At 38.9% G+C, this 23,255-nt stretch overlaps 3 protein-coding genes and 2 pseudogenes across 3 annotated transcripts; 1 reads left to right on the top strand and 4 right to left on the bottom strand.

The window, feature by feature from the left end:
- The first annotated feature begins 296 nt into the window (after positions 1-296).
- Positions 297-1,958, top strand: LOC111342415 (transcription elongation factor A N-terminal and central domain-containing protein 2). Its single transcript, XM_022949493.2, has 3 exons — positions 297-511; positions 849-1,190; positions 1,573-1,958. The coding sequence occupies exons 1-3, from the start codon at positions 410-412 to the stop codon at positions 1,768-1,770; spliced, it is 642 nt and encodes a 213-aa protein (XP_022805228.2). The 5' UTR covers positions 297-409; the 3' UTR covers positions 1,771-1,958.
- LOC111342426 (putative exosome complex component rrp40) lies at positions 1,874-6,028 on the bottom strand. Its single transcript, XM_022949505.2, has 4 exons — positions 5,798-6,028; positions 4,273-4,422; positions 3,570-3,718; positions 1,874-2,883 (listed from the first exon to the last, which is right to left on the bottom strand). Exons 1-4 carry the CDS (start codon positions 6,020-6,022, stop codon positions 2,673-2,675), a joined length of 735 nt encoding a protein of 244 aa, XP_022805240.1. The 5' UTR covers positions 6,023-6,028; the 3' UTR covers positions 1,874-2,672.
- A 4,306-nt stretch (positions 6,029-10,334) lies between these two features.
- LOC148720746 (octopamine receptor beta-1R-like) lies at positions 10,335-15,268 on the bottom strand (annotated as a pseudogene).
- A 1,331-nt stretch (positions 15,269-16,599) lies between these two features.
- Positions 16,600-18,196, bottom strand: LOC148720745 (octopamine receptor beta-1R-like). The gene has a single exon (XM_088738626.1). It carries the CDS (start codon positions 17,606-17,608, stop codon positions 16,649-16,651), a length of 960 nt encoding a protein of 319 aa, XP_088594752.1. The 5' UTR covers positions 17,609-18,196; the 3' UTR covers positions 16,600-16,648.
- A 954-nt stretch (positions 18,197-19,150) lies between these two features.
- LOC148720744 (uncharacterized) lies at positions 19,151-20,667 on the bottom strand (annotated as a pseudogene).
- Positions 20,668-23,255: the final 2,588 nt, after the last annotated feature.

Raw genomic sequence — 23,255 nt, 5'->3', positions numbered from 1 at the left:
CAGAAAATGTTTTGTTGCCGTGTATTGTCGTTGTTTGTAAACCATGAGCTCGAACAGTCGGTGAGTTTTTGTTTCAGTTGTTTATGTCGTAATTTCGTTTGTTTTAAGCGTGTTTTCTGTTTGCAGAAAACCTCTCCTTTACTGGTTAGTCAAGTTTGCGACTCAAGCAAGTGTTTCTACGAAATAAACAACACATGTTGACGAATTACCTCAAAAGCCAAATGCCTGGGATGGGTCCCGTCCCTGGGACGATTCCTTGGATGAGGGTTTTCCCGCCAGTTTATTTTCAGGCCTTAGTAACCCGGCCAGCCAGAGAAATCAATATGGCCGACGTCTAGAACTTGATTAAGTCTGGATCATACTTAAAATGAAAAGATTCAAGGAGAAACAAGATCGTTAGATACTCGTTATGGATAAGTTTGTCATTCGAACTAAACGCTCCCCCAAACCTGAGCGGAAAATTACGGAGACGGCGAACAGGAAGAAGCAATCAACGATTGAAAGCCTAGCGGTAAAGCATCAAATTTTCTGCTGTGTTATGTTAATTTAAGTTTGATATCTGTATACTCCTTTTACAATTTCTGTAGTACCGTTTATGAAAGTTCATCGATAGTGCAGTGCATAAGAATAGAGTCTAAATAAGTCATAAAATAATTTGGTAAAAGTTGAAGACAAAAATGTACACTATTCTGATACATTTTAACGCAAACAAAGCTTTCTCTTTCATAAACCCTTATCTTGAATGAAAACAGAACAGCTTTACGGACCCGATAAGTTACCAGTACTTTCAAGTAATAGCCCCCTGATCAGACTAACATCAACATGAACCTTTTTGTTCATTTCTTAAGAGTGTGGTTGTAGTGGAAGAAATACAGCGTCTAAAGCTCGAATTGGAGAATGAAGTTTCCACATCGGAAACAATTTTGTCAGCACTGAAAGCCTTGGGCGCAAAAAATTTGTCAAAAGAAGTGTTAATGTCCACCAAAATTGGACATACGGTGAATCGTTTGCGACGTCAGGGAAGTACCGAGGAGATACGGCAACAAGCCAAGGTTGTGTTCAGGAGATGGAGACGATTTGTCAGAGACTTGGAAAAGGAGAAACCCTTAATAGAGGTTCATTGTGACAAGAAGACTGAAGTGTTAAGAGGAAAGGGGAGGCAGTTGATTGCTGATGCTCTTCAAATGACCGTATGATTAAAATTATTTGTATTTTTAATTTACAGCTATGATGGGACATCTATTTTCAGTCACAAAGAAACAAACCAACCCAATAACAGAAAATGAGGGAGGCATTTCATCTAATTTTTTTTCATCATTGTTTACTTTGGATGGGCCACTTGGCTCTCGATAGCACAACAAATTCTCCTTGTCAGCCCCTTAGGAAATGCATAGAGAATAGTATGGAGAATATGCATACTGATGATTTAGATTGTAAAGGGTTAAAAAACTAATGGGTTGGAAAGAAAAAAAAAAAAACCTTTTCAAATCTTGCTAGTTTTAATGTACAGCCTGGTTGGGAATTTGATTCTTCACTTGTTTACTGACTCAATCTCCTTTCCTTATTTTTCAGCCTTCAGAACATTTACCAGAGCTTATTGAAAGAACAGTGTTCCATACATTTGGTAGACTTATAAACAATACCTACAAGAGGAGGATGCGCTCTTTGGTTTTTACTTTGAAACACAGAGGCACCATCCGAGAGAAGGTTATGAGTGGCGAGATATCAGTCAAGAAGCTTGTTTCATCCCCTGTAGAGCAACTCACCTAACAATTTATAACATGGTCTTTTATCGCATTGAAAAAACATTTATATTTTAATATTGAATGAACATACAGTTTTCTTTCGAAGCAGGACTTTAAAAAAGTAGATATACCATAATTTTTTTTTTATTTTTATTATGTTAAGAAATAAAATCTGTGTGTAATAATTAAATAAAGATTAACATTGGGAACCAATTTTTTGACATACAACATCTCTTATAGTTGTAGCTGCAGTAAGCGATATAGTGTGCTTACCATACAATTGACCATCCATGATCTCTTATATGACTTTTTAACCATCCTTAGTTTCCTCAGAGAACCCAACTTATTTCATGGGGAACTTTTTAAGGTGATTTTGCACACACTTTGATGCTCTAAGTGAGAGGTCCATATTGTAAGTCATGGACCAACTTTTTTGCGCTTGGATTTATGACCCAAATGAAAAGTGTGCAGGCCATAAATCTGAGCAGAAAAAAAAAATTAAGTTCTGTAACTGATAGCACGGAGAAAGCAAAAAAACAAGGTTAGTGAGATATTTCTTATATCTCTGGGTTGAAATCTAGGAGGGAGACATAAATTCAAACAGACTTTTGAATTTAGTGGGCCACACACTGAAATATGAGGCTCTAAGTAAGAGGTCTGTACTATAAGTCATGGGCCAACTTTTTTCTGCTTGGATTTATGGCCCAAGTGCTAAGCAAGCAGGACTTGAATTCAAACAAACTTTTCAATTTAGCAAGTTGTACAGTGAAATACAGCCTGCTAAACTGATCAATAGCACATGCACTAACTGAGAGATGATAAAAAACCAGAGACCTAAATACATGCTCACTTTGCTGACATTTTTTTCTAGTTCTTGCAGTCACAATTGAAGACCTTGAATCAAAGTAAAAGCTTAATATACCATTCTTATGACTGTATTCCTCTCGCAAGCTGTTTCACCATTGTCTCAATTTGATTGTTGTTCATATATTCCGAGTTTGTTACAGCATTGGCAATAGCAATGGTATGAGGTATTGAAGCTGAATCGATCCACACTCTTCCATTCATTCCCACAGTGCATTCGAATGGAAAGTACTTTCCGAGACATTTTAGAAGAACAAATTCTTTGCTCAGCAGTCTACAAGAGAATCACACAAAAGTTTGCTAAAGGCACAAGGTAAAGTTGACTTCCAAGCATACAGGTCATTCCAGGCAGAGCTTACAGTATCTTGGCTTCTGAAGCAAAACAAGACTACAAGTAAAAACCACTCTCCTTGCGATGGGATGTTGATTCGTCACAAACTACCCCTTCCCTTCCCTTCTCTTCCCTACCCTCCACTAACATTTTGTCAAGTTTCCCTGAGAGTTTGCATGTACCCATTGAAATTCTTGGGTGGAGAGAGGAGCACTATGGGAAGCAATGTTATTTATCACACCTGATCTCCATTCCCACCCTCCCCACCCTCCTGGTATTTCATTACCTTCCCTAACAGTTCCCCAGTGTCCATTCACACCCTTGAGTGGAGAGAGGAACCAAGGAAAACAATGTTATTCATCTCACCAGATCCCTATCCCCCACCCTCCCCACCCTTCTGGTATTTCATTACCTTCCCTAACAGTTCCCCAGTGCCCATTCACACCCTTGAGTGGAGAGAGTAACCATGGAAAGCAAAGTTATTCATCTCACCACATCCCCATTCCCCACTCTCCCTACCCTCCCAGCAGTTTGTTACCTTTCCCTGACAGTTGGGACAGGCAGCATAACTTGGGGCCACAGAACCAATTACCGTATGGGATTCAAATACTTTCAGAAATCTCACTTACTTTCTTGAAAGACCAAGTGAACAGTTGATCATAAATCCACCCAACAGCTGTCCCAGACCAGTACTTTTTCCACTGCCATCTGTGCAGTCCAGTTCAGGTTCCATGTCTTTATTTGCAACACAAAGCCTGGCATAAACAATATCCCCTATCTGGAATTGATAAAACTGATCAGTTGAACATTATTTTACTCAAAACAATGAGGTAGTGTAGCAAGTTACAAACGATTAACAAATAGATTTCATGTTGCTGTGTGACAATGTTCAGTAATATATCACAAATGACATCAAAATGTGGTAAGAAGAAAAAGTTTAGATTCTCCAAACTATCATCATAAGAATTGTACAGCAGACTTTAAATATGTGTTATGAACCAAGCATGAGGTGGTTAAGATAGCTGGATATTGGCCAGGTCCTTTTTTTTTTTTTTTTTTTTGCATTGTTATGGACCCAGCCAAGGTCCATAGAAGTGGGAAAAAAATGAGGCAAATAAACAGGGATTAAAGTGAGCAATCCAGAGTGGGCAACATGGCCCCATCTTCTCCACTCAAATAGCCAATCAGAACAGAGCATGCGCTTCATATTGTCCATGGGCACTGCCAGTAATATAATAAGAAGAATTGCTAATAAGATCTGGGAGTAAAATGGTTCAGCCAGATAGACAAAGTACATGGATTTTGGTTTTTTTTTTTTTTTTTTTCCTGTACCTGAAGATTGGGTTTATTTTTCTTTGTAGCTCCCTCAAATGCTAGGCTTGGTAATGATGCAGGCAATGCACCCCCAATGTCTACTTTATAACTATCAGAGCCTCTGTTTGTTATGATCCCAATAACTCTCTCTTCTTTCACTGGAACATACTGAAACACAGGTCAAAAATCAATTTATTTCTATCCATTTAATACTTACTTGCCATACTAAGACAGGCTAGCTCAGTTCAGCTTCAAAGCTGGTTTGAATGGTAGCCTCTATAAACAATCTAACCAGCAATCAACTTTATTAGACCTTTAAACTTCACAGGTTGTACTGACATCTACTTAATTATTATTAATTAATTGAGATTTACTTAATTATTATTATGAATCTAATTATTATGAATCCAATCTACACGTTTTACAAGATATCAACATTAATCGGTGGTCAAGCAAACTTTCATGTTCATGAAGACCGTTCACGCCCGCAAATAGCAGGAGCTAGTCGAGGCGGGTGGGAATTAGAGGTACAGCAGTGGTGATAGATTACAAATAAAGCTTAAACATAAGAACATTTCTAGAAAAAGACAGCCACTTAAAAACTTGTATATATAACTGCATCACTAAACAAAAGAAAATAGAAACACTATAGAATGCAGAATATAAATTATAAAGTCAGTTTATAATTATTAGTAATTTTTTTAAGTAGAAGGAGCAATTCAACATTGCAATCCTCAGTCTCAAGAACAAAAATAACATGTCCTTGAAGAGTTTTTTGAAAGCTCTCTTCGGTGTGGTCTGGTCTAACCAGACCTAACTACAACGTCAGAAACTGTGATCCCTATTCTTTGTGAGAGGTGCATGGATTCTTTTAACATTCCCTGCTAACCTTTACAAGTAGATGCTGGAGCCTAGACCTATACTTTATTGTCCTCATCTGAGTAGACTAAAATGATCGAAAACGTCATAACGAAGTCAGCACATTCTCCTCAGTTATTTTAAGACCTTGAGTGTTGGTCCAGCCTGGGGCTTGGACTCTCAATCTATCACAAGGCAATCTGGCACTCTAAAACATGTCAGCTAACCAAGTCCAAATGAATGAAGAGGAAATACACTGGTAAAAGGGCCGGGAAAATGCTTGCCTATTTTCTCTATCTAAAGATAATGTTACATGATACAATTTTCAACATAACAGTGCGTGTCCGCAACGTTTGAGCCCAGGTCCCTTGCATTTTCTTTGTTGACCTCTTCTCGCTGGTGTGAGAAGAGTAAACAGAAACCTGCGAAGGTTACGCGCAAAATAATTCGACGGCAGCCATTTGACACGAATCAATTTTACAAATACTTGTCATCTTGCGATGCGACCTTTTAAACCAAAGTCACGTTGTAGGAAAAGTTTCCTCTAGTATCACGCCGCACGGTGTTTTATATTTCGCGCAACGACAATGGGCCAGAAATGGTCCCGTGCAACGCAACCAGGAAAAAAAAACAAAAACAAACATGGAATGGTAAGTCTGAACAGAAATTCTCCAATGATACTAACCCTCCTTTGATTGCAATCGATCAAGTAGGTTGACGGGCTTCGATGTCTAAAAATCCCTGCTTTGTAGACCACGATCAAACCATTTTCTTCTCTTAAGCCTGGACCGAGCTTAATTTTATTTTTCCCTTCGAGACTTCCTTCAAAATCAGCTACACTACCGATAACATCACCAGGTAGGACAACGCGGTTTACTTGACTTACACTACTTGCACTATTGTCCGCCATCTTTGATAGAAGATCCGCTGCTTGTTGACCGGCGACTCAGAAATCAGGTACTAGTTCCCAGGATCCTCCCCAATATCTCGTCTTAGATTCCTTGGCATGGCTACCGCCACGAATAATTACTTTAGCCTGTGTACAGCCGCCCCATCCCCTCGAAAAAATCGGTTCCTTCTTATGATCTGCTGGTTCCTTCTCATGACCTACTGGTTCTCTTTTATGATCTACTGGTTCCTTCTTAGGATCTAGTGGTTCCTTCTCAGGATCTAGTGGTTCCTTCTCGTGATCTACTGGTTCGTTCTTATGATCTACTGGTTCCTTCTTATAATCTACTCGTTCCTTTTTATGATCTATTGGAAGACAGACACAAATGACGTCAGCCTTAACAATATTTTGCTCTTTTTATAATATTAACAAAGATATTTCACGTTGCCATGATCAACTGGTTCCTTCTTATAATCTACTGGTTCCCTCGTATTGAGTACTCGTTGCTTCTCGTGATCTATTGGCTCCTTCTCGTGATCTACTGATTCCTTTCTAGGATCTATTGGAGGACACAAAGATGACGTCACCCTTAACAATATTTTGCTCTTTTATTACATGAATAAAGAGATTTTATGTTGCCATGATTTACTGGATCCTTCGTATAACGGACTGGTTCCTTCTCATAATCCATTGGTTCTTTCTCATGATCTATTGGTTTCTCCTTATTATCTACTAGTTGTTTCTCATGATCTGTTGGTTCCTACAACAACAAAATCTATTTCACATTATATAACAATGCCAAATCGGACATGGTTAATACGTATGTGTAATAATTAAAAACAACAACAACAAAAAGAACAAGCGAGTTACCATGGGCTAGGGCAGTTTTTAATTAGTTGCAGCTGTCTTTGATGGCCCTGAGATATGAAAAACGAAATATACTTGTCTGTGTAAGTACTAGCCTATGAGGGTGATAATTCGCTTGATAAAAACTTAACCTTACTGAATGAAAACAAGAGAAAGAGTGAAAAATCAAGTGAAAGTGATAAAATGTACTCCCGATGAACGCTGTCTGTTTGAAAGTAATTATATCAACATAAAAAATCATGGCTATAGTGATCACGTCATTTGACGAGTTCTTCAATTGTAGTTAGGCGTCTTTTAAAATTCACGTTGAGTCCGTTTGGACCTCGTACCTCTCCTGACTTTGGGTGGTGTCCGTTTGGGAGTGTCCTGTGCCGGCTCGCTTAGAGTGTTAAATCATTTTCAAACACGTTGTTCAGAGCAAATTAGATGCCAAACAGACCAGCAATCCTCTTCAGTATACTCTTAACTCCGGCTTGAAATTCTCTTTTGCGAATGGAATAGACTATTGGATTAGTCAGCGTGCTTGCGTAGTATATAAACCGTGTGATCTGAATGACTTTGAATGGAAATTCCTCCTTAAAGATAAGATAAAGGGCAGAAACAGTCCAACTGGGAAGATAACAGAGTAAGAATGCCGCAATGATAATGCAAACGTCGACAGCTGCCTTCCGATCAATCATCCTTCGTGTTTCAAATTGTTCCTGCTAGTTCAGGTCCGGTAGAACCAGCAAGGCTTCCGGGTCACGCACAGCTGGCACAGTGTTGATCTGAAGTGTGTTTGCTGTTTTAAAGACTCTCCAGTTTAGATAAACGATCATCATGAAAGGTGTAACAAAAAACAAAAGTATCGCAGGAACAAGAAGAACTCGTTGCTTGACTACTTCCATGATGCACGGCAAATCAACACTTCTGGAATGTAAAAGAATGATGTACCACCATCTTGAAAAACTGAAGCGGCAAGCAGGAGAACAGGCATTTTCCATATCAGCACTATCACCACAACTCTTGATCTAGTTACGGAGCTATTGTAGGTTAAAGGCGATTTTACGATGGCACTGTATCGGTCATATGACACGACAATGAGATGGGTAACTGTGTTTAGATAGAAATACCTCGTAACAAAGAGATGAATTTCACATACTGTTTTGCTATACAACCATCGTTCTTAGGCTGCACTTGCAATGTTCAGTGAGTTTCCCAAGACTAAACTTTTATTAAGTTGATATATTATATTATTGATATATATTTTGTGATTATAATATTATTGTATTGAGCTGAAAAGCCCACTTAGGGAGCATCAATAAAGTGTATGTATGTATGTATGTATGTAAAAAAAGGACATCTGATGTTGCGAGGCTGGCAAGAAGAATATACCGCATTATATGAAACTTGCCTTCCATGCATGACAATCGTCGTTATGACCAGCAAATTTCCAGGAAGACCATGCCAATAACGTCGAAAAAAGCATAAAAAAACAACCAGGATTTTCGAGAAAACCATGTTTGACCTTGAAGCGCTCTATGAAATATCGCATTTGTTTATATAGGCTTTTTCTCTGTGTGATCCAATTCTTGTTGAACAGATGGTCTATTAGAATAAGAGAATGATTTTTTAATCGATTCTTTGTGACTAGAATTTAACTTATTTTAATTTAATTGCTTGGAGACTTTAGAAATTTTCATGTAAAGCTAATTCTTACACTTAAGACTATAGTTGGTGAAGAAAAGTGTTCATTTATTGCGAGGCAATAGGAAAATCCCCCCCCCCCCCACCACACACACACACACACACACGCACACATGGAAATAAAGTCAAACATTTATCATTACTCACAGGCCTAGAGCAAATCGAAAAATTCAAGGGTTCGGTCATTTTCCCAGATGCGAAATCCCAACGAGTGGAAAAATTCTCCTTCTGTGCGTTTCTCAAATTTATCGGCTGAGCTGTTTATATACGAGGCAGCTCACTTGAAACTGTTGACTTTTCCATTATGCTTCACAACAAATTGAACGCTTTTGTTCACCAACCACAATCACAAGTGCGAGAATTGACTTTGGATGACAATTTTCTGACTTCTTGAAGCAATTATTTTTTTCCACAACGAGGCTTACTGTTTCATACGAAACGAAACGAAATGAAATGAAATGTGGTATGTGTTTGTAAAAGCCGTCTTCGAAGTCAGGACACCCGAGCATAAAGACGACAGCTTTAAAGAGTATAATCTCCTCAATGGCAACGATCAAAACGTGCCCAGTTTATTAATACAGCAACATACTTTGGAAAGTAGTGTGAAGAAATAGCCAGTGTATGTGTATTATTTTTGTGGCTAACATCATTTGCCGCTCCGGGCACGCCAAACGTTAGTACCCTCTTCTTAACTTCTCCTTTTAATTCTTGTCGCGGCTATGTAACATTATTGCTTTGGCTGCGCGCTAAATGTGAACACCTTTTGGATGCCAAATCGTACTTTTTGTGCGCAAGAAAATGGTCATGAAGATCTCGCTAAGCGCCAAGGTCGATTATTTCTAATTTTAAATACAGCTATTAACCAGAAAACGCCTAAAAAGTTTCGTGTCATATGCACTTTAAAGCAAAAGCTATCAGTCAAAGCGGAAAAAAAACAGAAAGTACTCGGAAGGTTCTTCGTCTCGATCCATAAAAAACGCTAAAAAAGAAATTGGCCAATATCCCGCCTCATTATAAAAGTACTAAAATTTACTCGGAGCAGACTAACCTCTTTTGGTCATATTTTTTTTTATTAGTGAAAAATATCGTATGACTAATCAGAAGCCCAAAACGATTTGAGTGTTGCAGAATAGTTGTCAGACATGCAAAACAGAAAACCTGCCACATCCCACATATTTATGAGTACCCTGTTCACATGAGAAATACGATTTATGAATATACTGTCTAATTCACATTCAACTAATAATTAAATGGTAGCAAATAATAATATTAACAATAATAACAAAGATAACAATAGCACTATCATGGGGCTAGCTCGAAAGCTTTATTGTTCTCCTATCCTCTGGGCCCAACAATGATTACCTATGCTTTCTTATTTTGCCTGTTGACTACAAATGATTTCTTATTTTATTGCAATTCCATTTTTTGAGGCTCTTCATTCGTACTTAAAGGCATTCGGCGATTTTAGGTATTCCGTCATTACGCATCTTAAGATTTTCCATTCCGTCAATCCACCGTTCCTCCGTTCCATTATTGTGTCGAATAAGTCAAGGATTTTGCAACTTGCTCAGCTAGCAAATTTAGCCGCTCTTTTCGGCATAAGTCGCTGATTCAAACAGTAAAATGCTCTCTTTTTCAAGAAAAAAATTCCTCAAAACCTCCATGATGTTCAGATCACATCTATTGATATATTTCTGCAGGGAAAAGTTTTTTATTTGAATCATGTCAGTGGATGCCACTGTGGAATTATTTTGAGATGTTTATCGTCTTTCGTAGTGTCACAGCAAGAACTGCAAATATTATATCTTTGGATCTACCTCGTACCTCTCCAAGAGAAATCTTCGATTCCACCCTTATATTGGGTGGTGTCCGTCATGGAGTGTCCAGTGCCAGCTCGCTTGGGGTGTTAAATCATTCTCGATCGTTAGTCACGTTGTTCATAGCAGATGGGATGCCACACAGATCAGGCATCCGCCTCAGCATCTTCTTAACTCAAGCACGTAATTCCCTTTTACGAATGGAATAGAATATTAAATTCAGCGTGCTTGCGTAGAGAATACACCGCGTGATTTGGATGGCTTGGAGTGGAAATTCCTCCCCGAAGAACTGATAAAAGTTAAAGACAATCCAATCGGGAAGATAACAGAGTAAAAATGCCGCGACGATGATGCAAACATCAACAGCTGCCTTCCGATCCATGATCCTTCGTGTTTCAAATTGTTCCTGCTGGCTCAAGTTAGAACCTGCGAGGTGCCTGGCTTGCACGGCTGCCACAGTGTTGACCTGAAGTCTGTTTGCTGCTTTAAGAACTTTCCAATTTAAGTAAACGATTATCTTGAAGGGCAGGGCGAAAAACAAAAATTTCCCAGGAACAAGAATAACATGTGCTTTGGATTCTCATACACAAAACAACACTTCTGGGTTGTTAAAGAATGAACCAGGATCTAGGAAAACTGCAGCGGCAAGCGGAAGAGCAATGATTGTCCATATTAGCACCATCACCACAACTCTTGATGTAGTTACGGAGCCATTATATGTCAAAGGCGATTTTACAATGGCGCTGTATCGTTTATATGACACGGCAATGAGATGGGTAACTGTGTTTAAATAGAAATATCTCGTAACAAAGAGATGAATTTCACATACCGTTTTGCTATACAACCATCTTTCTTGGGGATGTTACTAAAAGTGGTAACGGGAAACGGGGAACGGGGAACGGGTGTAAAGCGGTAACCCGCCTGAGAATTCAAAATGGCAAAGTAAACGATGTTTGCAAACACTGATTTTATCGCTAGGTCGTCGCTTGGAGCGAAATTAGACGACTCGCTTTTATTTAACTATTGCCCAGGCGAAGCCAGAAGGCGAGAATTCGAAGTCAACGTTTCTGCAATGGCTGCCAACATTTGTTCTGACGTCTCTCTTTGTTTTTCCTTCCTGAAATCTGCATCTTTTGGCAGAGTTTGGGTATGTTTCATTCCACTAATTTATTCTTGTTTTTCTCGTTTCCATTCATTTCGTTTCCAGCTTCATTCTCTGCCTTTAAAAGCACACACAACCCACAGTTCCTCTATTCGCTCCGACGAAGGGCTAACGCTCGAAACGTCAGCTTTTGTAATCGTTACGGTGGCCAATTTACCACTTCAACTTTGTTGATATATCCAAATTATTTGGGTATGTTGGTTGTTTGCATTGCCCAACAGCATTTTTTGCAGATAAGTAGCAAGGAGGTAATATCTTAGGTTAACAGAAATGAGCTAGGAAACGTAATAATCAGCCTAGTTACTACAATTACTACATGCAGACATCTGCTTACCTTACCGCAAAATAAAATCAGGAACATATCTTTGTATCGACCCATAAACTTCCATGTAAACAGTAGAGAAATCAAACATTGACAGAACTTTTAATAACATTTAGTTTAACAGGAAAACATGAGTTAAGTCTTCAAGAATGTAGGTGTATGAATTCACACTCATGCTAATGCTTACAATACTATTTACACTACATTGATCGTATTCAAGAGAAAGTGATTCCCATAATGGGCGTGAAAGTCATTCAGCTGTTTGCTTTACAACATTATTGACATTGCTAGGTTGTAACGGTGAAGATATTGGAGGTAAACTTCATTACCTTGCAATACAATTACTCTATGAATATAAGAATAAATGTCGCGAGCTTGTAGTTCTAAGTTAATTATTCAAATGCTGTGCATGAATTGTAAGATACTCACCTCTCCGAGGATTTGATTTCTATGCAACCTGCAATGTGTGCCAAAAAAAAAAAAAAATGTATGAGGCACTCGACATTTCAAAGTAAATTTCTTCAATTAAACCTGCACTTACCGTCCATGCTTTTAGCTCCGACGATCGCGTTCGAAGAGCACGTACTACTAGTTGTCAGATCCTTTTAGTTCCCTTTACTCTGCCATTTTGAATTCTCAGGCGGGTTACCGCTGTACACCCGTTCCCCGTTCCCCGTTCCCCGTTCCCCGTTCCTCGTTCCCCGTTCCCCGTTCCCCGTTCCCCGTTCCCCGTTCCCCGTTCCCCGTTCCCCGTTCCCCGTTCCCCGTTCCCCGTTCCCCGTTCCCCGTTACTAGTTTTAGTAACATCTCTTTCTTGGGCTGCGCTTGCAATGTTTAGTGAGTTTCCCAAGACTAAAAATAGGACATCTGATGTTGCGAGGCTAGCAAGAAGAATATACCGCATTACACGAAACTTGCTTACCAAGAAAATCGTCGCTATGACCTGGAAATTTCCAGAAAGACGGACAATGTCGATAAAAACATAAAAAAACAACCAGGATTTGCGGGACTATGTTTGATTTTGAGGCGCTCTACGAAATATCTCATCTGTTTACAGGTTTCTGGTCTGTATTATCCAATTCTTGTTTAACAATCCTCTGAATATGATCCTTTATTGATATAGCTGGCAGTGTCCGTGGGTGAAATGAAGCGAATACTGAGTTCTAATTGGCCGCCCGAACGGGCAAGATAGGCCTATCTTGTCCGCTCGAGATTGCTTGCTTTGATCCCGCACAAGAAAAAAAGTGCGTGGAGTAGACTTACCATATGTCGGTGGTGAAGATGCAAAAAGCGGCAGAAGACAGTCAAAATAAAGAAAACATAAACGACCCTCGTTGGTTTATTGAGCTACAAACACAGTAGGCTTTTTCCCGGTTCTCGAAATAAGCAAGTCATTTAAAGCGAAATCTTCCTGCTATATACTTAATCCTTTATTGACCAAGCTTGTTCGGTCAAGATGGCTGGATATTTGCCTCTTTTTTTTTTTTTTTGCGTTTTTATGGAGCACGACTTACGAGAAAATTAGAGTAACGACGCATATTTACGAAATACAAAAGATTCAAATTTGGAAAATTGCTTATTACTGGCAATTTGAAAAAAATAATAATAACAAAACTTCATTTCTCCTAACAATTTTACTTGGATCGAATTTCCAATCTAAAATCAAGCAATGACGTTCGATGTTTAAAGAAACCGAACTGTTTGACAGTTGCATCCTCTATACCATTGTATTTAGATCCATGTAATTAATAATAATAGAATTTCTACCACTCAAATTGCGTTCATTTGCACTGCTAAGAAAGACAATCGAAAGCAAAGTTCTGCTTCTCAGTTGATGGTGTGCTTAAAAGCCTTTTCGCTGACATCAAAATAGTCGACGATCATTGTGTTTTTTCAAGTTATTTAAATTCGTTTTCATATCCTAAAAGCTAGCTTTGAATAATCACAAAGAATAATTCATGTTGGCGTGGATAAAGGAAATGCGGCTGAGAAGCTCTAGCCACTTAATAGAATGCTCCACTTTTTCGCTTAGTAAGACTTATCTATCAATTTCCAGAATCTAAATTACACAGCTGCGCATTTACTGCAAATACCAAACTTGTGTAGTTACCTTCGGGTTGGTGGCATGGGGGTGACGCTGGGTGAGAATTATCTATTGATTTTCTTGAGTTGTAATTACTCAGCTGCGCCTTTACTCTAAGTACCAAACTTGTCAGTGTGTTTGCCTCTGGTTAGTGGTAGCGAGGTGCTTAATACATCTGGAACTGCCTAAACTTTGTATCTCTTACTTTTTAAAATTTCGTCTATAGTAAATCTCGGCTAATCGTTACCATTTTGCTTTTAACGCTTAAAAAAACATAAATGGTAATATGTCTTATTAATGCTTTTTCTGTGTTTTCAAGTTCAAAAGAATGGCTAGACGATTAAAATCAAAATAGGAAGAGAAAACTAGCTAGGTTTTGATAGTTATTAGTAAACAAGGAAATAGAATTTCCTTTGTGATGAGAGGAAATTTTGCTTTTCACAAACATGCTCGTCGATTTACCCCAGTCATTCGTCGAGTATTTCACTTTGGAATAATAATAGGGACCTTAAGCAGTCAGGACGACAACGCCAAGGAAGATTTCGATTAAAAAATGAATTTCTACTCTTAGTTAGAGTTTCAAAAATAGCTGCACGAGCTTACTGTATCATACGGCGGCACAGCTGAACTTCAGTATGACGTATAAAGTAGCCTTTGAGTTCCAAATGGAAATTAAAATATTTGCCGTCGCGGTTTCGGGTCGCAGACGACGCAAGTTTTGGCGATTTCACATTGTTGTTTTGCATAGGACGGCTAAGAAATGTACAAAGTTTTAAAATGCACGTGCTGAGCTATTGTACTGCCAATTAGATCTCTTGTTTTTCCACGTCCTCGCTGCCGTCGCCGTCGTGGTTGCTTAAGGTCCCTACTAGGGACTTTAAGCGTTATGTTGAGTTTGAGGTCTGGCGCCTTATGAGATGGTAAACACATGCAGCCATTTTCGAAATTCTAAGTAAATGTAGAGACTCATTTTTTAATCGACGTCTTCCGTGGAGTTGCCGTCCTGACTGCTTAAAGTCCCTAATATCATAGTCATAACCGCTAGGGCTAACGAAATCCACCTCTGAACATTGCCGTTTATTTTTATCTAAAAAATTTAAGGATAAAAAGCAACGCTATTAAGCCGAGATGTTTTGCCGACTACATAAACTTCACCGGTATCAAATGCAATTGAGAAATGATTACCGATGTTATCATCAATGACATGGAAGACAAAGTTGTGATTCGTAACTTTAAAATGTGAGCTAATTAAAACGTTTTGCTGGAACAGTATGCGTTAAGGTTGGTCTCTTTTTTCCTTAATGAACGATAGCAAGGTACTCACCGTCATTTCACGGCATTTCTTTAAGATCTTAAATTGTTCGTGAAGATTACTTGGCTCTTTTCGGTGCTCATTCAGACGGTGTTCACCAATAGAATGCTTTACAGCACTTAAAGAAAACCACGACGGCGACGGCAACGAGGAAGGGACAAAATAAAAGATCTGCTGGGTAGCAAAATAGCCAGCACGTGCATTTCAAAACTTTGTGTCATTTCTAGCAGTCCTCTGCAAAACAACAACTTGAAGTCACCAAAATTTGCGTCGTCTGCGAACAGAAACCACGACGGCAAATTTGCTAAATTTTCATTTGGATGTCAACGCTGCTTATATACACGTTAGCGTTACGCTGAAGTTGGGGTGTGGCACCGTGAGAGACAGTAAACACATGCAGCCATTTTCAAATTTCTAACTAAAAATAGAAATTCATTTTTCAATCGACGTCTTCCTTAGCGTAGGTGTACTGACTATCGATCAAGGTGACGGCTCGTGTTCGACACAAATAGACGCATCGTTGGTTTACAGAAATTTAAAATCCATATTAATAGTTATAAAGAAAATAACAATAAAAGCGAGACTGTGTAAATCGACTTCCACACTAAAGAACAGTTTTTTTTTGGAAACTTTTGTGACCAAGTTATTCCGTGCCCTCTTCGATCGGAGAAAGGCATCGATCAAAATTCATTCTAAACCCTTTGGGATCTAGACCTCCAGGAGTTTCTACAAATAATTTTACATTCTGATGTCTCTACTCCTGAGCTGCTTTGAAACCTAATAATTTGGATATATCAACAAAGTTGAAATGGTAAATTGGCCACCGTAATGATTACAAAAGCTGACGTTTCGAGCGTTAGCCCTTCGTCGGAGCGAATAGAGGAATTGTGGGTTGTGTGTGCTTTTAAAGGCAGAAAATGGAGCTACGTTATTGGTGGTTGCATGGCAACGAGAAAAACATGAATAAATTAGTGGAATGAAAAGCGTTCATTGGTCCCTGTGGGATTGAGACTGCCGGTTTGAAAGATGAGCTTTTCTTCAAGATTTTTACGGCTTTCCGTGCCACCTAAGTGCAAGGAAAGACCGCAGATTGCCATATGTTGCTTAGAATGATTAGGTAAATTAAAATGTCTAGCGACTGGTTTAGATGTGTCCTTGTCATTCCTTTCCACGTCTCGAAGGTGTTCTCGGAATCGGTCACCTAGTCTCGAAACGTCAGCTTTTGTAATCATTACGGTGGCCAATTTACCATTTCAACTTTGTTGATATATCCAAATTATTTCGTTACTCCCACCGACGCAGCCCCAAACAGTTTCTTTCGAAACTATCAGCCTTTATTTATTTGCTTTGAAACCTGCTTGGGAGGGTGTCCTGTGGAGGCTTGCTTGAATTTTTGAGTTATTTTACAGCAGTCGCGTTGTCCGTCGTGAATGCAACACCACAAAGTCTACCGACCCGCCTCAGCATTCTCTTAGCGCCAACTCGAAATTCCCTTTTGCGAATGGAGTATATAATTGGATTAGTCATTGAGCTTACGTAGAAGATACACCGAGTGATTGGAATAATTTTAAGTGAAAATTTCTCGCTTTTTAAATAAAACAGAGTGTTAGTTGTCCATTCGGGAAGGTAACAGACTGAAAATGCCGTGATAATTATGCAAACGTCGACGGCTGCTTTCCGATCGATGATCCGTCGAGTTTCAAATTGCTCTTGTTTGCTCAAGTGAGAACCTTCAATGGATCCGAGTTGAGGAACTGCCACAGGATTGATCTGTAGTGCATTTACTGTTTTTAAGACCCTCCAGTTAAAATAAATTATGATCATAAAAGGTACAACTAACATGGTACATGTCATAAGTACAAGAAACAACCGGGAGTTCATTGCCGACTTGCAAAATTGCACTTCTTGATCGTAAAAGTAGGATCCCGAATTAAATAAGAAAGGAGCGGAAGATAGAAGAACAGGCAGTCCCCATATGAGCACTAATACCACAACTCTTGATGTAGTTATGGAGCCACTGTATGTCAAAGGCGATTTTACAAGGGCACTGTATCGTTCGTAGGACACGGCAATCAAATGTAGAACCGTACTCGAGTAGAAATATCTTGCAACAGCACTATGAAGTGTACATATCGTTTCGCTATACAACCACCTTTCCTGGGCTGCGCTTGCGATGTTGAGTGAGTTGCCCAGGATTAAAAGGAGAAAGTCTGACATGGCAAGGCTAGCAAGAAGGATGTACCGCATTATATGAAACCTGCTTTCCATGAAAATCGTTGTTATGACCAGTAAATTTCCAGGCAGACCGACAATGTCGATGAGAACATACAAACCTGTAAGTGTTTGTGAGTAAACCATGTTTAGGATTCAGCACGGCGCTTTCGACTGTCGAGTTTGCCAAACAACTCTTGATTTCTTTGTGTGATCCTAATTTTTTCAAATCCAACATAAAAGAAAACTTTTCAGGAAACAGGTTGAGATGGAGCCAAAGAATTTACATAAGGTTGTTAGCAATCACAATCAACCTTCCTTATGCAAGTTGCCTTTCAATTAAACACAAAGAAATTTCCCCTCAATTAACGCATGAAAATGAAATCTTTTGAGCCTCGGATTATTAAAATTGAGAAAGAAAAGTGAGAGCCAACATGCGTTTTAACGAGATAATAGATAGAGAATATTACAACGCCGCGTGGAGATACGAAATTTCTCTTCGAGAGTTGAAAAATATCTCAAAATTTCGCGCAAAAACTCACCTGGTATTGCATTGGTGTTTATATATATAATATCAAGGTTTAAAGTTATATAATTACAGGCGGCCCAAGCGTACTGGGAGTGATTTTGGGGTCTAAAGGTCATACATACAGTTGACTGGTAGCACAACACGCGTCACAATGAAAGTCGCCAAAACAGCGTTAAAACGACCGTTGGCAACAAAGCGGCTACGGAAAAAAGGTAAGGAGACTTCACACGTAAAATTCCTCGTTTTTATTATCCTTTTTAATTTTTCTTTCTTTTTTTTATTTAATCAGTTCCTTTTTTTGACAACCCTTGCTTACGCTTAAAATTCGATCTTGATGTGTTAGGTATTCCATTAATGACCTTCAAACCCCAAAATCACGCAGTACGCTTGAGCCGCCTGTGATATAATAATAAGGTTTAAACAGTGGAATAGAGTGGAATTCGAAAAGGCACTGAGATGGCACGGGTTTGTAAGGGAAATCTTAGGAACTAAAAAGTCCTTAGAATTTCATTCTAAGACTGTTTCAAAAGCTAATGGAACAAGATCAAAAATAAATGTTAAAATGTCTTATTACTGCTTTTTCTGTGTTTTCATTTACAAAGAGAGACAAAGCCATTGTGCAGTGTGGCAAAAGATTTATACATCGACGCGTGATTAGGATCAAAATTAGAGTTTGACACGTGATTCGTGAATTACATTATGAGCAAGCGTGATGCGTGGGACGTGGTTGACGGTCCTGACACGTGATACGTATTGCGTCCTGTCAGGTGACACGTGATTTGTTCGTTCATTTTGTGAAAACGCTGTACAAAAGATAAAAGTTTTAAAGTTTTCCCTTTTATAAAGGTGACGCGTAAATTTTTGTCTTAAAATTGGTGCTTTCATTTGTGATGCAAAGAAAAAGATAGTCTTAAACGCTGTTCGATCTGTCAAGCTTTACTTTACTTTACAGTTTCGATGACATGAAAATTAGAAGACACCTTTTTTGAGTTATATGAGTTCCGATTAATTCCGTAAGTTTCTTTGATCGATCAAAGGGAAATGTCCATGCACGCGTGTTATTAAAGGAGGAGGGGCTACCAGGCGTGAGCCTTTCAATTTGATGCACAGAGGTTTCTCTCAGGCGCTTCAGCCCTCTATGTAGTAGGACTCTATTATTCCGGCCTTTTCCTCAAGAGAAGTGTCCTCACTGCGCCTCTAATATGAGAAGTAAACTGACTAGCTACCCTCCAACTCTAGGACTTCTATAGATTGCCTACTATTGAATCTAACTACGAAGTGTTAAACCTGTAGCTCTCGTATAGGTGATCAAGACCACGATCACTCTCTTGCCAAGACAGATAACTCATCAGAAGATCATTTCTATATCAACATTGAGCAGATAAGCGATGAATACAAAAATTTAAGGAATTATAAGTTAATCAAATAACAATTTTTCTGAAGTAACATAATGACAATTGTAAGGAGAATTATTGATGAGAGCTTGCAATAAAGTTTTTGACCCCATATTTTTAGATGTTCGTACGTAGCATGTAAACTTCAGCTGAATCCTAACCCTTGTCTGACCTGCTCCGATCACGCACTTGCTTTATTTCACGACTTAAAAAGAAAAAAAATTCCTGAATGTGATGCATTCTTACAGAAGGAAACATTTTTGTATGAAAACCGAAAAGAATAAAAAAAGCTTCAGTAAACGAGGAAATAAAACTTGACAGTTCTCGTTCTATCTGAAAGGAAACTCTTTTTTCGTAGAAAAACGGCTTGCCGTTAAGTTACCCGGCTTAGTAACTCATCGAATATCCAGTTTATATAATCTATTTTTTCCACTCCCAGTGTTTTAAAAAGCTCGGTTGAAGAGTTTAAACAAAAGAGGAAGAGGTCCACCTTTGGTCCAAATTAATCATTAAATGATTAGCTCTTCAATTTAAGAATGGCATCCCTAAAATTTTGATCGAACTCCTTCTAAACCTTCCAAGTCTACGGATCCACATAGCATCATCGACTTAGCTCCTGATGTTGGCTCCCTATGGTGCCTGCGGCGCCTGCGCTGCCTGCGCCGCCTGCGCCGCCTGCGCCGCCTGCGCCGCCTGCGCCGCCTGTGGTGCCTGGGCTGCCTGCGGTGCCTGGGCCGCCTGCGCACACGGGAGGGTAACAGAGTACAAATGCCGCGATGATGATACAAACGTCGACAGCTGCCTTCCTGTCCATGACTCGTTCGGCTTTATACTGTTGTTGCTGGTTCGGTTTGAGGAATGAAGGCGTCCTGGTTGCGGGGCTGCCACAGCGTTAATCTGAAGATCGTTTGCTGTTTTAAAGACCTTCCAATTTAGGTAAACGATTACAGTAAAAGGTACAAGTAACAATTTAAGAGTCACTAGAGCAATAATTACCTTTGAATTAACTTCTACATTGCAAAAGAACACTTCTTGATTGTAAAAATATAACAAAGAATCTAAAAATATACGAGTGATAAAGACGAAAACAGGCAATGTCCATATCAGCACTGTCGCCACAACTCTTGTTGTAGTTCTCCAGCCATTATATGTTAAGTCAAAGGTGATTTTACAATAGCGCGAGCGCTGTATCGTTCACAGGACACGGCTATCAGATGGAGCACCGTGTTTAAGCAGAAATATCTCGTCTGATACTGCAAGGCTTGAAGGGAGAAAATACTGCATTATATGAAACTTGCTTTCCGTAAAGATCTTTGTTGCAACGAATAAATTTCCTGGCAGATCAACAATGTCGATAAGAACGTGAACACCAGTGAGGACTCTAGGCGCTACTGTGTCGTGTTTTTCGGCAGACTCTTGCTCCGTGTGATCCGAGTTTTGCGGAACAGATGGCATTCGAGGTTGAGCCATTTGAGGTGACAGCTATAAAAGCGTTTTCAGTATACACTTTTATAGAGAAAACCAATTATACTGTTTTCGATTCTTGGCGAAGAGAATGAAACTTCCTACGACTAGTACTCCTTTCAGTGCCCAAACTAATAATAAATTAAATTCTGCCTTGTTGCTGCTTAACATTTGCATCGGAGGAATCTTGGATTATTATTAAATCTGATAAAAAAAAAGCAAATTGTGAAAATCATGTGTGCATGCAGGTCAATTAGCAAATAGAGAAGCCTTGATTTTGCACTGCTTCGGTCGTAAAGCACTCAGAAGCGCGAAAGCAGTTAATGGGGAAACGTGCGACGTGTAGTCGAGTGCTTCTCTCCGCCTCTTTAATTCATAATGTCAAAAAACAAATGTACGCAATTTGCTTTGATCGACAACATGCGTATTAGTTTGTTTTGCCAACGCTATTTAAAAGGATTAATTATTGTCGTGTCTTATTTGTGTTTGCCCACTAAAATATTTTAAGAACGTAGCACGTGAATTCCAGCAATGCGAGTTCTAGCAAGTTCACGTGCACGTGACCTTTTTCGTTTCTTTTTTTATGAATAAGTACTTTGGAACCCTAGTTTTCGGGAAGTTGGTTCTAAGTTAGTTTGTAAAGTTCGCGAAGGGTTTTTGCAAAAGATTCAGATAATTTCGAAGCGACGTGAAGCGACATAGGTAGAGAGGCTGATTTACGACGCTGTGGAACTCTGAAGAAAAGGGAAATTAAACGTGGAGTTTACAATTATAGTCTATATGAGGCTTTTGCAGCTCTAAAGTGGTCAGTAAATGTGCCAAGACCAGCACAACGTAGAAAATAATGGAATTGAAATGTAAACTAAATGTGCCAAAGACTTTTGGAATGCCTATCACTCTGCACAGCAACCACAAGAGCCTTTCACAGTTTTTGAGTTAATTTTTTGGAAGAAAACGATTTTGATATTCACCAAACTAATTGGAACTGCCCTCTAGGTCAGATAAACAACATTTAATTGGTATGGCATCGTCGACTAATTAGCTGGAAATTCTAGCCAATTTGTTTAATTCTCTGTAAAACTGGCAGATGTAAGTTTTTCATATCTGACACGGTGAGGGATCCCAAGGCTGTCGAGCCTTTTACTCACATTCTATGACGGCACATGATTTGGAATAGACCAGGTTATGCAACTAGAGAGAAAAGATCTCAAATTCAATAGCAATTCTCCTCTCCGCCTGCTTTATTTCCTTGTAAATTAGTTGTGATATTTTGGTGTTTGATCCTGTTTGATGGATAGCATAATGAAACTGTAAAGAATTAATACTTTGTCATCACTTCACATTGGTTAACTGTGGTAAAGGGTTGAAACTTCCGTTCATTATGTGGAACATTTTCAAAGGTCACAAATAGATTTAAAAAAAAACGATGTTTCTTTTCGTCTTGTCACGAGAAATCAAATCTCGCTCTTTCTCATCTTCTTTTCGCGGATCAAGGACATTCCGAAAAATTCAAGAACCGTAAATCGCCATCTGATGCTTGTGACAAAACGGGAAAAACATCTCTTTACTTCATGCATGACCTAGCTCAAAATTTATGATTTTTCTTAATCTAATTAGCAGCGATGTTTTGGTAGTGTTCAGTTAAGCACGATTTATCTAATTGCTATTGTCGGTCAGACGTAGGAGAGCAATAATCTGCATCGTATTGGCAAAAGAAGCAAACGCGCCAAGTTTCTGACTGGACACATGATTTTCTCTTTCGTAACACCGTAAAACCGATTTTATCACGACTTACTGACATAATTCGTACTATAAGAAAAATCCGATGGATAGTTAAGCTTCTCTGAAATCATTCTTAAATTCAAAACTCAATCATTTGGGGGTTTGATACGCTTCCACGTCTAAAAGTTATTAGAAAGGTCTCCTTAATTTTTTTTTTTTAATTTACATGAAGTTGGCATAAATCTCTGTTATGTATTAACGTTTTCATCTAATGCAGGTTCCTTCGATCAAAGTGAGCTCTCCCCGTAGTTAGGACCTGTTACTATGTGCTAGGTTGGCGTGCTGAGATGTAAACAGTCAACAGATTTAGTTGTCATGACTGATGACTGTACGCGAAAACGATCATCCCTGTTTAGCTTGGAAAGAATGCTATAAGCTTTAAATGGATTTATATCAAACCGTCAATAGAAAGACCCGAAAACATGCTCCTTTACAAAAGAAGTAAAACAGTATATGCCGTTAACCGGTAACTTAAATCTACTTAGTTTGGTTTCTTTCTCTCTTCTCTTTTCAGCAAAAAAATCCTGACTTTAAAATGGGAAGTGGCTAGCTCGATTCCAGTCTCTAGGCTCCACTAATGATCAAACTAGGCTTTTAAAAACTATCTCTTACGATGCTAAAGAAT

Source organism: Stylophora pistillata, chromosome 11 (genome assembly GCF_964205215.1).
Source record: "Stylophora pistillata chromosome 11, jaStyPist1.2, whole genome shotgun sequence".
NCBI lineage: Eukaryota > Metazoa > Cnidaria > Anthozoa > Scleractinia > Pocilloporidae > Stylophora > Stylophora pistillata.
Note: the sequence above shows the minus strand (reverse complement) of the source record. Positions and strands in the feature narration are given on the sequence as shown.

What these genes read in the sequence shown, in the direction of transcription:
- LOC111342426 (XM_022949505.2), bottom strand. Translation starts at nt 6,022, where the DNA reads ATGGCGGACAATAGTGCAAGTAGTGTAAGTCAAGTAAACCGCGTTGTC. An exon ending in TCGATTGCAATCAAAGGAGG is followed by an intron (nt 4,423 to 5,797) that starts GTTAGTATCATT and finishes CCTGTGTTTCAG; the next exon opens with TATGTTCCAGTGAAAGAAGA. An exon ending in TCACTTGGTCTTTCAAGAAA is followed by an intron (nt 2,884 to 3,569) that starts GTAAGTGAGATT and finishes ATTCTCTTGTAG; the next exon opens with ACTGCTGAGCAAAGAATTTG.
- LOC111342415 (XM_022949493.2), top strand. Translation starts at nt 410, where the DNA reads ATGGATAAGTTTGTCATTCGAACTAAACGCTCCCCCAAACCTGAGCGG. An exon ending in CAACGATTGAAAGCCTAGCG is followed by an intron (nt 512 to 848) that starts GTAAAGCATCAA and finishes TCATTTCTTAAG; the next exon opens with AGTGTGGTTGTAGTGGAAGA. An exon ending in CTGATGCTCTTCAAATGACC is followed by an intron (nt 1,191 to 1,572) that starts GTATGATTAAAA and finishes CTTATTTTTCAG; the next exon opens with CCTTCAGAACATTTACCAGA.
- LOC148720745 (XM_088738626.1), bottom strand. Translation starts at nt 17,608, where the DNA reads ATGGTTTACTCACAAACACTTACAGGTTTGTATGTTCTCATCGACATT.